This window comes from Budorcas taxicolor, chromosome 16 (assembly GCF_023091745.1).
Source record: "Budorcas taxicolor isolate Tak-1 chromosome 16, Takin1.1, whole genome shotgun sequence".
Classification (NCBI taxonomy): domain Eukaryota; kingdom Metazoa; phylum Chordata; class Mammalia; order Artiodactyla; family Bovidae; genus Budorcas; species Budorcas taxicolor.
In genome coordinates, this window is record NC_068925.1 from 20,115,571 (window position 1) to 20,130,380 (window position 14,810).

Sequence of the window (14,810 nt, forward strand, 5' to 3'; positions counted from 1 at the left end):
ACATGAAGTTCTGGTGACATGGATTAAGTGGCATTATAAAAAAGATCTGTGTACAAATACTCTTCTATCTATTTAGTATAATTTTTTTTGGAAAAAAAATTTTTTGGATGGATTCAGAAAACAATTCTTGATAAACTCATATTGCTTTTGATTATAATTTACTTAAACTATATTTATTTAATCAAAAATATTTCCAGTGAAAAGGTTAATCAAGTGAGAAGAGGTAAAAATACTATATTCAAGTCTGCATATGAGTATTTTGCTGAGCTATGGTGGACACTGATTTTCACTGACATAGTTACATCTACATTTACCCTTCACGTGATATTCTGGGAAACCTGAGATAAGAATAAAATAATCTTTTGCATAGTGCCTTGGGATGAAAGGGTTCAAATACTCTAAATATCAGTAGTCTGCTTTTTTTTTTTTTTTTTTTTTTTTTTGGTATGAAGCATTGTCTAAAAGATAGGAAAACTCTAAAGACAGAAAAAAATTTTAATAGATTTTCTGAAGGAAATCTTAGAAAAGACTAATAAGAAATTGGAAGATCTGGAAATCAAACTTCATCTTCCTTTTGTATCTCATGACCAATTCAGGGTTGACCTCCTTCCTAACCCCCTGAACCCTGACCTTCTCTCCCTTTTGCCTTACTAATTTTCTCCTTTCCACATCTTCAACAGACCCTTTTTTCTTTCCTCCACCGCCTCTTCTTAAACATATCTTTATCCCTGGACACTATCCCTTCATTAAATCTTATAAGGTATGCGAATATGATGGCCAACCTGGCAGGTTTTACAAATTTAAATCAAGGTCCAGAAAAGATTTGCATAATCTAGTTAATAACTTGCCAAACCTTCTTAAGAAAAGGCACAAGATCCATGAAGAATTAAGGATTGCCTCAGGAATTCACAGTCCTCGACTCCTTGATCTCTGTCAATTAGCTCATCTTCTTATGAAGCCAGGATATGCCAAAACTTGGATAGTAAAAGCAAGATGAACTGCTAACCAAAATAATATTTAAAATATGGGACAATATTTAACTATGGGCAGATATATAAAGAGCACAAAAATAGGACAAGAACTCTTAGCAGTTATCCCTGAGGTCTTTCTTGTCCAAAATTTATTGGTCAAAAACCCATCCCACTAGATGAAATGGACAAATAATAGAAGCATGTAACCTACCAAGACTAAATCATGAAGAAATAGAAAATCTGAATAGACTGATAGCTAGTAACAGGATTGAATCACTAATCAAAACCTCCCTGCAAAGAAAAGTCCTGGACTAGATGGCTTCACTGGAGAATTCTCTCAAACATTCTTTCTTTTCCTCTTTCAGTAGCACATGAAAAGGATTATACAACATAACCAAGTGGGATTTATTCTTGAAATGCAAGGATAACTCAACATACAAAAATCAGTCAGTGTAATACAACCATGTTAGTAGAATGAAAGAAGGAAAACACATGGCCATCCCACTTGTACAGAAAAAACATTTGACAAAATTCAAAACTTTTCTGTTAGAAAAACATTTAAAAAACCAGAAGTAGAAGAGAATACCTCAACACAATAATAAGTATGTGAGAAAACCCTACAACTGATGTTATACTCAAGAAATCATTTCTTCTAAGATCAGGAAGATGATTTTCACCATTTCTATTCAACATAATATTTAAAGAATAACCAGAGCAATTTGGCAAGAAAAAGAAATAAAAGGCATCCATACTGAAATGGAAGAAGTAAAATTTATCTCTGTTCACAGACAATGTAATTTCATGGGTAGAAAAACCCTAAAGATTTCACACTCAAAACCCAGTCTGAACTAATAAGAGAATTCAGCAGAGTTGCAGGATATAAAGTCAACATACAAAATATATATTATAAAAATAAAAATGAAAAATTTGTAAAGGAAATTTAAAAAACAATTTCATTTACAATAATATAAAAGCACTTAAGAATAAGCTTAATCAAGGAGGTAAAGGAAATGTAGAGTGAAAACTACAAACTGTGACTAAAAGAAATTAGAATTAAATTGGATATTCCACATTCAAGGATTAGAAGACCTGATATTGTTAATATGTCAATATTATACAAAGTGATCTATTCAATGTAATCCCTATTAAAATCCCAATAATACTTCTTGCAGAAATAGAAAACTCAGCCTTAATATTCAAATGGAGTCTCCAGGTACTTCAGATAGCCAAACAATCTTAAAAAAGAATAAAGCTGTCAATCTCACGTTGCTTGATTTCAAACCTTACAGTAAAGCTATGGTAATCAAAATGATGTGATCCTAGTACAAAGACAGACATATAAACCAATGGAACCAAATAGAGAGCTCAGAACTAAAACCTTGCATATATAATCAAATGATTTCCAAAAGGATGTCAAGACCATTCACTGGGGGAAAGGACCTTCTTTTCAACAAATGTCAGTGGAAAATCTAGACAACCAAATGGAAAGAATGAAGTTGAACCCATGTCTTATACTATATACAAAAATTAAATAAAAATGGGCCCAAGACCTAAATGTAAAAGCTAAAACTATACATTTTTAAGAAGAAAGCATAGGAGAAAAGTTTAATGACATTGGCTTTGGCAATAATTTCTTGGATATGACACCAAAAGCACAGGCAACAACAAGAAAAATAGATCATTTAGACTTCATCAAAATTAAAAAGTGTTAGGCATGCAAAGACACTGTTGCTGTTAAGTCACTTCAGTCGTGTCGGACTCTGTGCGACCCCATTGACAGCAGCCCACCAGGCTCCCCTGTCCCTGGGATTCTCCAGGCAAGAACACTGGAGTGGCTTGCCATCTCCTTCTCCAATGCATGAAAGTGAAAAGTGAAAGGGAAGTCGCTCAGTCGTGTCCGACTCTTTGTGACCCCATGGACTGCAGCCTACCTGGCTCCTCTGTCCATGGGATTTTCTAGGCAAGAGTACTGGAGTAGGATGCCACTGCCTTCTCTGAATAAGGATTGAGTTAACTTGAAAGAGGAGAGAAAGAAGTATTCAAAGCACTAAAAAGAAATGACAATGATATCCAAAAAGTTTTGATAAGAGTACTATGAAGCTAAGGTACCTAAGTCACAATGTGAGTGGACACATTCAATAACAGAGGAATAGCTCATTAAATGACAGCAGTCTGGTAGTGAAATACTATGAGGCCAACGAATACACAGAAAAGAAAAAAAGCTGAGTGGGGAAAATGCTCACAGTATATTATACCAAAACCATGTTAAAGAATAATGCAGAGTAACAGTAAGATCTCAGATATAATCTGTTTTCTGATGTATAGCATATTTGCCCAAATATGGGGTGATGAAAAAGAACTGAACTCTTTCATAATTACTCAGCAACTAAGTTACATGTAGAACAGCTAGTTAAAACCAGTATGTAAAGGAATGATACCACTATTATTCCCATAATTTCACAAATTTCAGTAAGGACCTCTCACATCACACAGCAAACATGTACTGTAACTAATTCCAGACCCTTTAGAGCATATCATGATCACTGGCAGAAAAGACAGCATTGATTTCTTCCTTTATTTCCTCAAGGATGAGGAAGGGGTGGTATAAGCACAAAAGCTGCAAGTATTACAGCTGGAAATCTGGTAGCCCCTGTTGCAGAGGTAGCCCAACAATTTGAATACAAGTTCAGTCTTACACCATTGTAGGTGAGTCTTCAGGAAACCCCAGAACCAACAAAGAAAGTAAGGCAAACTCCCATCTTACTAAAAAAAAAATCAAGTTGCAGCTGCAGGGAAAAATCAACCTGCTGGCACAACTAGGTATGCTATTTCTGTCCGTGTGTTTTCTGCAAAAATGAATGGACTAAGGATTCACACTGGTGAAAACTAAGATTCATTCTGGTAAAAACTAAAATGTAAAGATAACTTGATAGCTTGATAATTATATGTCTGTACATCACCGACTCAGTGGACATGGGTTTGGGTAACCTCCGGGAGTTGGTGATGGATAGGGAGGTCTGGTGTGCTGTGGTTCATGGGGTCGCAAAGAGTCGGACACAACTGAGCGACTGAACAGAACTGACAGCTATATTAAGAGCATGATAGTATAGTTATATTTAATCTGGTTATTGAGTAGTAAGCTTTTCTTTCAACTGTTTTTTTTTTTTAATCACATAAGAGGTTTTGCCCCCCTTAAAAACTATTCAACAGAAAAACTGTTATAATCCTCACAAATTCTCACATCATCTAGCTCTCAATTTTAAACAAAATTTTTGAAGAAGATAACCTGAAAACACCTTCATGAGTGCAATTTCAGGTGCTTATGCAGACCACCAAAAGAAATCAACTTTTTTAGAAAGAGGAATAAAGAACGTAACAAGATTTAAGAAGTGTTGAGCATCTTTCAGTTCAGTTCAGTTCAGTTCAGTTGCTCAGTCGTGTCCAACTCTTTGCGACAGCATGAACTGCAGCATGCCAGGCCTCCCTGTCCATCACCAACTCCCGGAGTTCACTCAGACTCATGTCCATCGAGTCGGTGATGCCATCCAGCCATCTCATCCTCTGTCGTCCTCTTCTCCTCCTGCCCCCAATCCCTCCCAGCATCAGAATCTTTTCCAATGAGTCAACTCTTCGCATGAGGTGGCCAAAGTACTGGAGTTTCAGCTTTAGCATCATTCCTTCTACCAACTGATTAAAACTATGACCCACAGGAGAAAGTAATTGTAAATCATATATTTAATAAGGTACCAATATGCAGAATACACAAAGAACTACAACTCAACAGCAAAAACACGATCCAATTAAAATATGGGCAAAGGATACACAGAGGCTTCCATGGTGTCTCAGATGGTAAAGAATCTGCCTGCAATGTGAGAGACCTTGGTTCAATCCCTGGGTTGGGAAGATCCCTTGGAGGAGGGCATGGCAACCCACCTATTCCAGTATTCTTACCTGGAGAATCCCCATGGACAGAGGAACCTGGCGGGCTACTGTCCATGGGGTTGCAAAGAGTCAGACACAACTGAGCAGTTAAGCACACACACACGCAAAGGATACATGTAGACATTTCTCTAAAGAAGAGATATACATATATATACACACACACACACACACACACATATGACCAATAAGCACAAATAAATTCAATATTACAAATTATTAGGGAAATGTGTATCAAAATCACAATGAGATACTATTTCACACCCAATTATAGTTACTACTGTGCATTGCTGTTGAGAATGCAAAATGGTGCAGCTGCTGTGGAGAACACTATAGCAGTTCCTCAAAAAATTAAACATAGAGTTACCATATAATATAGGAATTCCAGTTTGGGGTATATAGCCAAAAAACTGAAAGCAAAGACTTGAATAGATAGTTGTATAGCAATGTTTACAACAGCCTTATTCACAACAGTCAAGACATGGAAAAAGCTCAAATGTCCATCCTCAGATGAACAAATAAACCAAATGTTGTAAATACATACAATGGAATATTATTCAACCTGAAATAGGAAGGAAATTCTGACATGTGTTACAACATGGATGAACCTTGAAAATATTATATGAAATAAGCCAGTCACAAAAGGACCAATATTATATGATTCTACTTATATGAAGTACCTGAGGAAAAGGAGAAAGGATTTACTGCAAACAGTGAGGTTACTGTATTTGTTATGTTTTTCTAGGTGAGAGGTTTCTCCTCTGATCTGCAGTGTGGTTCCCATTTCTTAAATCTTTACAGCTAGAGAATGTGCAGTGTCCCTTTCTGGCAGACTTTCTTTACTGTAATGTGTCACATGGTCCAGGGGCACCATCGGTTAATTAAACATCACTAGGACAATGGTGGGCTTAGAAAAACAGTGTGTATACTTATATTGGGGAAAACTAATCCTTTAAAAAGAAATCCACTTTTGAGTACAACAAATATCAATTGGATATTTCAGTCATATTTCCCTGAATCCCTCAGAATGTTATTCAGTTACTAAGCGAAGAAAAAGCTTCATAAAAAGAGGTGTGGATTATATCAATGAGAAGTAAAACTGATTTTTTTCCCCTCAAAAAAGGGCTATTAGACATAAGATACAAGGATCAGTCACCTTCTCATTAACCTCTCAAAATGAATCTATTTCACGACAGGCTTGAAAATGTTTTCTCTTTAAAAGCTACCATGCAGTCTTAACAGTTAATTGTTATTCTTATCAAAGAATGACCCACATTAACATTTAGCTTGAGGTCATTAGCATATTTATAAAAAAGGGGAGTGGAAAGTGCATTCTTTTCTCTGCTGCTCTTTGTTATGGGGTTCTATGGAGGAACGTTGTGAGAAAAATGAAGTCAACATTATTCACCAAAATGAGGTAAATATTATCCACCAATACTTCAGACTTGTCTAGAAATATCAAAATGCCTAGATCTGTCTCAGGCTTGAACTGGCAGACTACTGAGTGAATTTTAATTACATTGAAATGCGCTTCCCTGGTGGCTCAGCAGTAAAGAATCTGCCTGCAATGCAGGAGATGTGGGTTTGACCCCTGGGTGGGGAAGATCCTCTGGAGAAGGAAATGGCAACCCACTCCAATATTCTTGCCTGGGAAATCCCATGGACGTCCACAGAATTGCAAAGAGCCAGACACAACCTAGTGACTAAAACCACCAAACAATGAGATGGTTTGGGATCAACATGTTTTTCTTTCATGATGTAAACAGTGTTAAGCCAGGTAATAAAGACCACTGGCTGAAGACTGAGATCACAATATAATATCTTCAATTAGGTACATTGATATTAGTGATTGGAGCAAAATATTCTCTTTGATTATCCCATAAGATTGCATTTTTTCCCTCTGATATCAAGGTAGGCATCCTAATCCTCTGAAAAATTAACCACTTAAAAGATCTAAATGTGGCCAATGCTCAATAGAAAGGCTTGCATAATATCAATAAATGAGCTTTGAGCTTCCAGGACTTATTTCATTTTTGGACTTTCTTTGGGGAAAAAAAGTTGAATTCTATTTGGAAATAGAATAAAAGTAGATTGTTTTCTTAGTTCAAGATCTGACACTTTGTGTCAGGATTGAGAAAGATGATAGGCAGATCTCCTAGGTGTTCATAGCTTTGACAAATGTAACCAAGTGATTTTTATCAATTTTAGGCAAAGTGGATATTTTTCAGAGTTGGGACAGTTCTTTGCAAATCATAGCTTATTAAAATTTTACTGTGACTTGGAGATGAAAATGCAATTAGAGAAAAGCCTAATATGACCTATTGTTCTGAAGAATGGGAAGGATGGGACAGCAGAAAATTTTCATCTCACATCTGTGGTTGTAATTTTCAAGGCAATTTTTTTTTTTTTTTTGCAAAGGAGGAAAGATGTGAAATATAGTCAAAAATTCCCAAAGTGCAAATTATTTTGAGAGAGTAAAGCATTTGACAGTGTCTGATTGGTTGCCTAACACTATGACTTATAGTATAACAAAGTTAAGACTTTAATCCTTGGTTGTCGGGAGCCAGGGTGAGGAATCCCGCCCATGGCAAAGGTCATGAGGAAGGAGGCCTGACATACACAAAGGCAGGATCAGGCCTCATGGGTCCCCCGGACATCACCATTGTGTTTTCTTACTTGGAAAATCCAGCTGATTAAGAGTTCCTTAATTATGAAAGTATTTTTTGCATAATAAATAGAAAAAATAGTACTTCTACAAAGAATTATAAAAGCATCTTTGTGGAAGAATCATAAATAATAGTACATTAGTAAAGGTAGGTTTTCAAAATTAATTAATTAATCTATGTGAATCTGGTCATGTTATTGATTCTTTTTGAACCTCTTTCTATGTTTGGAAACTTTAAATAAAATAACAGTGTCCTACAGTTGTGAAAAATATATACGGTATCATATTATAATTAAAATCTTGAATACAGAGCTTGCCAGATGCTTGTTGTTTCATAAATGTTTTATAAATGCCAATTGTTTTTATTTTCAGTTATAGTCATTGGACACTGTTTTGTGTAGTTGAATTTGGAAAATGGCTTATTCAGTCAGCTGATAAGATAGAAGGAAAAGAAGGTGAGGAGGGAAAAATTGCTGATTGCTACTCTTTACTAATCCCACCTTGCTCTGCCAGGTGTAGAGTAACGAGGGGTACTATGGGCTAGACTCAGATAAATGGAATTTGTGATAAACATCCACCTAAGAACAATGCCATTCCAATCCAAAAGAAAGGCAATGCCAAAGAATGTTCAGACTACCACACAATTGCACTCATCTCACATGCAAGCAAAGCAATGCTAAAAATTCTCCAAGCTAGGCTTCAACATTACTTGACCCAAGAACTTACAGATGTTCAAGTTGGATTTGAAAAGGCAGAGGAACCAGAAATCAAATTGGCAGCATGTGTGGGATCATAGAAAAAGCAAGAGAATTCCAGAAAACCTCTACTTCTGCTTCATTGACTGCATTAAATCCTTTGACTGTGTGGATCACAACAAACTGTGGAAAAGTCTTAAAGAGATGGGAATACCAGACAACCTTACCTGCCTCCTGAGACACCTGTATGCAGGTCAAGAAGCAACAGTTAGAACCAGACATGAAATACCAGACTGGTTCAAAATTGGGAAAGGAGTATAGCAAGGCTGTATATTGTCACACTGCTTATTTAACTTCTATGTAGAGAACATCATGTAAAGTACCAGGCTGGATGAATCACAAGCTGGAATTAAGGTTGTAAGGAGAAATATCAATAACCTTAGATATCCAGGTGACACTACCCTTATGGCAAAAAGCAAAGAAGAACTAAACAGCCTCTTGATAAAAGTGAAAGAGGACAGTGAAAAAACTGGCTTAACTCAACATTCAAAAAATAAAGATCATGGCATCTGGTCCCATCACTCCATGGCAAATAGAAGTGAGAAACAATGGAAACAGTGAAATACTTTATTTTCTTGGGCTCCAAAATCACTGCAGATGGTGACTGCAGCCACTGAAATAAGGAGACACTTGCTCCTTGGAAGAAAAGCTATAACCAACCTAGATAGCATATTAAAAAGCATAGACATTACTTTGCTGACAAAAGGCCATATAGTCAAAGCTATGGTTTTTCCAGTAGTCATGTATGGATGTGAGAGCTGGACCATAAAGAAGGCTGAGCGCTGAATTGATGCTTTTGGACTGTGGTGTTGGAGAAGACACTTGAGAGTAACTTGGGCTGAAAGGAGATCAAATCAGTCAATTCTAAAGGAAATCAATCCTGAATATTCATTAGAAGGACTGATTCTAAAGCTGAAACTCCAGCACTTTGGCCACGTGATACAAAGTGCCAACTCATTGGAAAAGACTCTGATGCTGGGAAAGATTGAAGGCAGGAGAAGGGGACAACAGAGGACAAGATGGGTTGATGGCATCACTGACTCAATGGACATGAGTTTGATCAAGCTCTGAGAGATGGTGAAGGACAGGGAAGCCTGGCAAGGTGCTGTCCATGGGGTCACAAAGAGTCAGACATGACTGAGCAACTGAACAGCAACAATAAGGAACAACGCATGCACTGTTCAGAATAGAAATGGAGAAAATGGAGAACAGGTTCATGGAGTGATACACCAAGAAATTCAGAGTTTATGATGAAGTACTCAGTTCAGTTCAGCTCAGTCGCTCAGTCGTGTCCAACTCTTTGCAACCCCATGAATCGCAGCACGCCAGGCCTCCCTGTCCATCACCATCTCCTGGAGTTCATTCAAACTCACATCCATCGAGTCAGTGATGCCATCCAGCCATCTCATCCTCTGTCGTCCCCTTCTCCTCCTGCCCCCAATCCCTCCCAGCATCAGGGTCTTTTCCAATGAGTCAACTCTTCGCATGAGGTGGCCAAAGTACTGGAGCTTCAGCTTTAGCATCATTCCTTCCAAAGAAATCCCAGGACTGATCTTCAGAATGGACTGGTTGGATCTCCTTGCAGTCCAACGGACTCTCAAGAGTCTTCTCCAACACCACAGTTCAAAAGCATCAATTCTTCGGCGCTCAGCCATGTGAATAAAGTCACAAAAAAGGCAGTTATCCAGCTCTCCAGGTATATTTCTTTATGCAGTACATATAACAAGTCCCTTGTATTTCCTCTTTGGTTTGTGCTTTGTCTTGCTTATATTTAAAGAAAGCTGAAACAAGAAATGATATCTAAAACCAAACATTGGCTACATGTTAGTGACTGTTGTTAGCTATGTATTTTTTTTGGTGGGGAGGTGCTTAAAACAATTCACTGACATAAGTCATGTGTTTGCTTTTTCTAGTTCCCAATATTACTGAGTACACCTGGAAATGATCCTCACCTGGTAGAATTCTAACATAATACCCTGAGCAACACTGATGATTTGGTTGTGTCTCTCGTACGCGGCCACCACAACAAACTCCAGTCGAGTTTGAAACAAATGCTATGTACTTCTCTTCACAACAGGCATGTCCAGGCAGAGGGTCATAGAGAGCTCCATTACAACAAACCTGAAATTTGAGAATCAGGTGTAAAAGAAATTATTTTATTAAGAGTATTATACCACCATATCTTATATGATACTGTTATTATCTAATAAGGCCTTGACCTTAGATCAAATGTAGCATATTTCTGATAAAAATTCAAAGGTTTAAAAAATACATATTCTGAAAATCATTCGAATTCTATCATTGCAATTCAATACAATGTAGCTTCTTTTAGCCTTCAACCATGCTTTGTGCTCTATTATAATATGCTATAAGTATGAATTATTTTTTGAATGTCAGTGCTTCCAATGTGAAGATGATTTTGAGTTGCAAATGAACAATTTCTTTTGTATATATGTTTTTATTTTAATGATTGTTAAACAGCACCACATCTATGGAAACCTGTCTCTTATTGGTCTTTTTTTTTTAAACCTTGCATTTCCCTTATACTAATTTATATGATCACTTATTGGTGAACCCAATCTTCCGACAAGGCAACCTCAACAGTGTCCAACATTTATATATATATATATATATATATATATAATGTATGTATATATGTATAATGTGTATTTAGGTACGTATGTATATATAATGTGTATACATATATGTATGTATATGTATATATAATGTGTATACATATATGTATGTATATGTATATACATGTATCTACATAAAAGGAAATTTATATGGAAATTAATTTTCAAAAGCCCTTTTAACAATGTGTTTTCTCCAGGAGCTGTGGAAGAAATTATGTGCTCGAACAATCAGATAATTACTTTGCATGCTCACTTGAGGTCTGAGAGAATGACACTCTATATCTAGAGCAAACGAGATACTGAACAATGCTGAGATGTAGCCTCAGAACCTGTCCTTGGCATAAGTTACATTAATTAGATAGATGCTTCCTGTGGCAGCAAAAATCAACCACTGTTTAAGAGGTGCTTCTCTTTTTCCTCTTTGTTCATTGCTACTGCCGTCTGCACCAACACTTGATTCATGCTCTATCCCAAGGGAGCAGAGTATGGAATAACTAAGTCTGAAGCCAAGCTTAGTACTTCATTCATTTCTCAGAAGTAACCAAAGAGCAAAGAAACTGGGCAGAAATCTCTTTCTGTGGTTCCTCAGGTAGCCCTGGTAAACCAACTGGAATAAGTTGGTTTTGTTGTTTAGTTATCAGCAATGAAGGTTCAAAATCAGTCTGATTCCAAGGACAAATCGCATGACTCCTTTCTTTAATGCCACATTCTGAGTGACAAGTAAAATTTCAAATTATGCTCCATTTTAAAGAACTAAGGAAAAACTCTCTGTGTTTATTTGGGATTTAGGAATGGTGGTCATTTTTGCTGGCAGGGTAAAACAATACACACATTCTTCTTGTTTTATGACAGTAACCTAAAATTGTGCCGTGCGTTGTATAATCTTAAAGAATCTATTAAAGTTCCATTCACATACAGAGTTCTTGGATACCAAAGCACATCCGCCAGTCTTCTCCTTCAGAGTCTCTAGGACTTACCATTCTTTTAAATATTCAAGTGTTTATTTACTGATGGGTCATCGCATCTGATTTCCTTGCATATGTTCATTGTCAATGCCATTCTCAGGCTCCTTCAGTCACATAAAACGTATGCCTTTCTTCTAATACACTCTGGTTTTGATCATCGAGGGGGCCCCAAAGGGAACATTTTCAAGAAATGATTTCTTTTGAGATGTTTGCCCCCGAATGGAGTACTTCTTAATCTTCTAATTTAATCTTAAAGTTCATTGGCTGAGAAAACAATTTTAGTGACTTGAGCTGGTAAGGTGTAGCTAATATTGAAATAGGTAGCCTGTTCCTTGCTCTAGGTTTTCCAGAAGTAAATCTGTAAACTAGTGATTCTCAAAGTGAGGCCCCTGGACCAGATGAAGGAGGCCTCACCTGGAAACCTGTTAGAAATGCAAATTCTCATGCTCTATCCAAGATTTACTCTGGGGATGGGACCTCCAGGTATGATACTCACTGGGGTTTGAAATCCATGGCTGTAATCAAATGGGGAAGCTTGTATAACTATTACAGATGATTCTGATATATATTTAGCCAAAAGGCTCTTAGACTCCCAAGAAGTCTATTTTCTACATCCCTTCAACCTCTCACCCAGGAAATATATATTGATTGTTAACCGCAGACAGAAATTTACGAACAAATTTTTTTCTCTTGAGATTGTAATTGACTTCCTTTATTCGCTTTCACTGACAAAACCTGCATGTGCCCTTAATCCTTAAAACAAAAGTAAGACTTTATTTAATGAATCAAAGTTTTCTTTCTCTTGGAGAACATTTTTCATAAGAAAATTTATTCTAGCATGTTTTTCTCTCAGAAATCCTACATTTCATTTCATTTTATGAAAGTATATTCACCAGATGGCACACATTTAATGGCTTAAAATGATATAGAACTTGGGCTTAATGACAATTCTGGAGCCCAAATGTAAAAAAAAAAATAAAAAGTATAGTTAGTAACAACTAGTTTTATAACATTTCTTAGATAAAAACTGCTTAGCCAGAGTCAGCAATAATAATAAGCATTTTGATCCATATTACTTCAATATGGAGTATTGCTTCATATTACTTCACTTTCTTAATTACTGAGTCCTTTTGCAGTGAATCTTTTGAATTTAGTAGTAGCTTTAGTCATTGCTTGTGTGATGTTGTTGACAAATAGGAATGTTATTTCATTATGTGAAATCCTATCTTCAAACTAAGGATTTTCTGCATCATTTGTCAATAAAAACCATTTATAAACTCCTCTGTCTAGCTATATTATTGATCTGATTCTTAAACTGAAACTAATATGAACATTAATCTGCAAATGGCCATAGTTTAAAAATATTTCAGAAAAACCATGAAAGGTCCAGCTCACAGTTACTCATCAGTGTCATGTAAAACAGCCACTTGTAGCTGAATGAATTTGTTGTAAAGAATATTCAACTCATTCAATCAAGCACAAATTTGGGAGGTTCCTTATCATTTCAATAAGCTCATTTTTTTTTTCTATTAAGATGATGAAAAATGAGAAGGCTAAAACCCTCATGAGGAAGATGAGATTTTTATAGGCATCCTTTCTTTCCCACAGGGTCTTCTTGTTAGACTAGTGGAAATACTGAACATGATAAACCATGGTTTAAGAAGCAAGTGATTTCAGCCCAGAGAATTTAGTGGGAAAAACATATTTTACTGACTCGTTTGAAAAGATTTACCTTAGCCTCAGGGGAGTAGCACCTGGTTCCACAAAGAAGTTCATGTTTTTGACACTCCACTGCCTTGCAAAGACCACCAATGTGGTCCTTCATTAACTTCTTAGTTTTAGAGCACGGACGCCATGTTTTCCGTAAGAGGTCATATCCAAGAATGATGCCACTTGGCCTCCCTGGAGACATCCATTCAATTTGAAGGGATCTGCAATGGACAGAATAATCAATAATTCTGAAAATGACAACATTTGACTTTGCTGCTATCAGCCTGATCTACTTTTCAATTAGTCTTCCAGTTTGGTCAAAAGGTCTATTTCATCAACAACTTCCTAATGAAGAAGCTGAAGCAAAAGAATATATACACTCATATGCTACCACCATAGGCTATGTTTTGAGAACCAACCAAATCATTTACGCTCTTGGGAGAATAACACCATGGCAAGAGTTCAGTGGTCTCCCACTTTAAATTTCAGAGGCAAAAAGAATGTATCATTGTGGCTAGTCAGTAAAATCAACAGAAAAGTTTGGTTGATAAGTAAAAATAAGACACAAATAATGTGATGAAGTAAATATGATGGGCTTCCCAAGCGGCAGTAGTGGTAAAGAACCCGCCTTCCACTGCAGGAGATGTAAGAGACACAGGTTAGATCCCTAAGTGGGGAAGATCCCCTGGAGAAGGGCATGGAAATCCAGTCCAGTATTCTTGTCTGGAGAATCCTATGAACAGAGGAGCCTGGCAAACTATAGTCCATAGGGTTGCAAAGAGTTGGACAGGACTGAAACGACTTAGCAGGCATACAAAGTAAATAGCATGGAAATTAGAATATGCAGCAGACCTAAACCTCACAATTTCTACTCCTTTGCCTTCCTTCTCTCAGCCAGGACTAGCCATGTGACCCTCTGCTGCTCAGAGATGCAACCAGAAGATGTTAAGGGTCTAATTAAGGTCCCTAGGAAATTTTATCTTCCTTGATGTGGCTGTGGCCTTTTCCCCTTTTCTTTCTTTCTGCTAAATATGATGTCTGAAATTTCAGCAGTCACTTCAATTATCTTGAAATCATTTGAGAAAGAGCATACAAAGCACAAAGATGCCCCTGAGGTATGTGGTATAACTGACCCAATGCCAACAACAATCTACCTTTAGAACTACTTA

The 14,810-nt window shown here is 36.8% G+C and overlaps 1 protein-coding gene across 1 annotated transcript in view; it reads right to left on the minus strand.

Annotated features, from left to right (window-relative positions):
* USH2A (usherin) overlaps positions 1-14,810 on the minus strand; it is a 930,744-nt gene that overhangs the window by 227,206 nt on the left and 688,728 nt on the right. The window contains exons 47-48 of the mRNA XM_052653949.1: positions 13,664-13,862; positions 10,283-10,451 (exon numbers count right to left, since the gene is read on the minus strand). Of these exons, the coding sequence (XP_052509909.1) occupies positions 10,283-10,451; positions 13,664-13,862 (368 nt within the window). The remainder of the gene's footprint in view (positions 1-10,282; positions 10,452-13,663; positions 13,863-14,810) is intronic.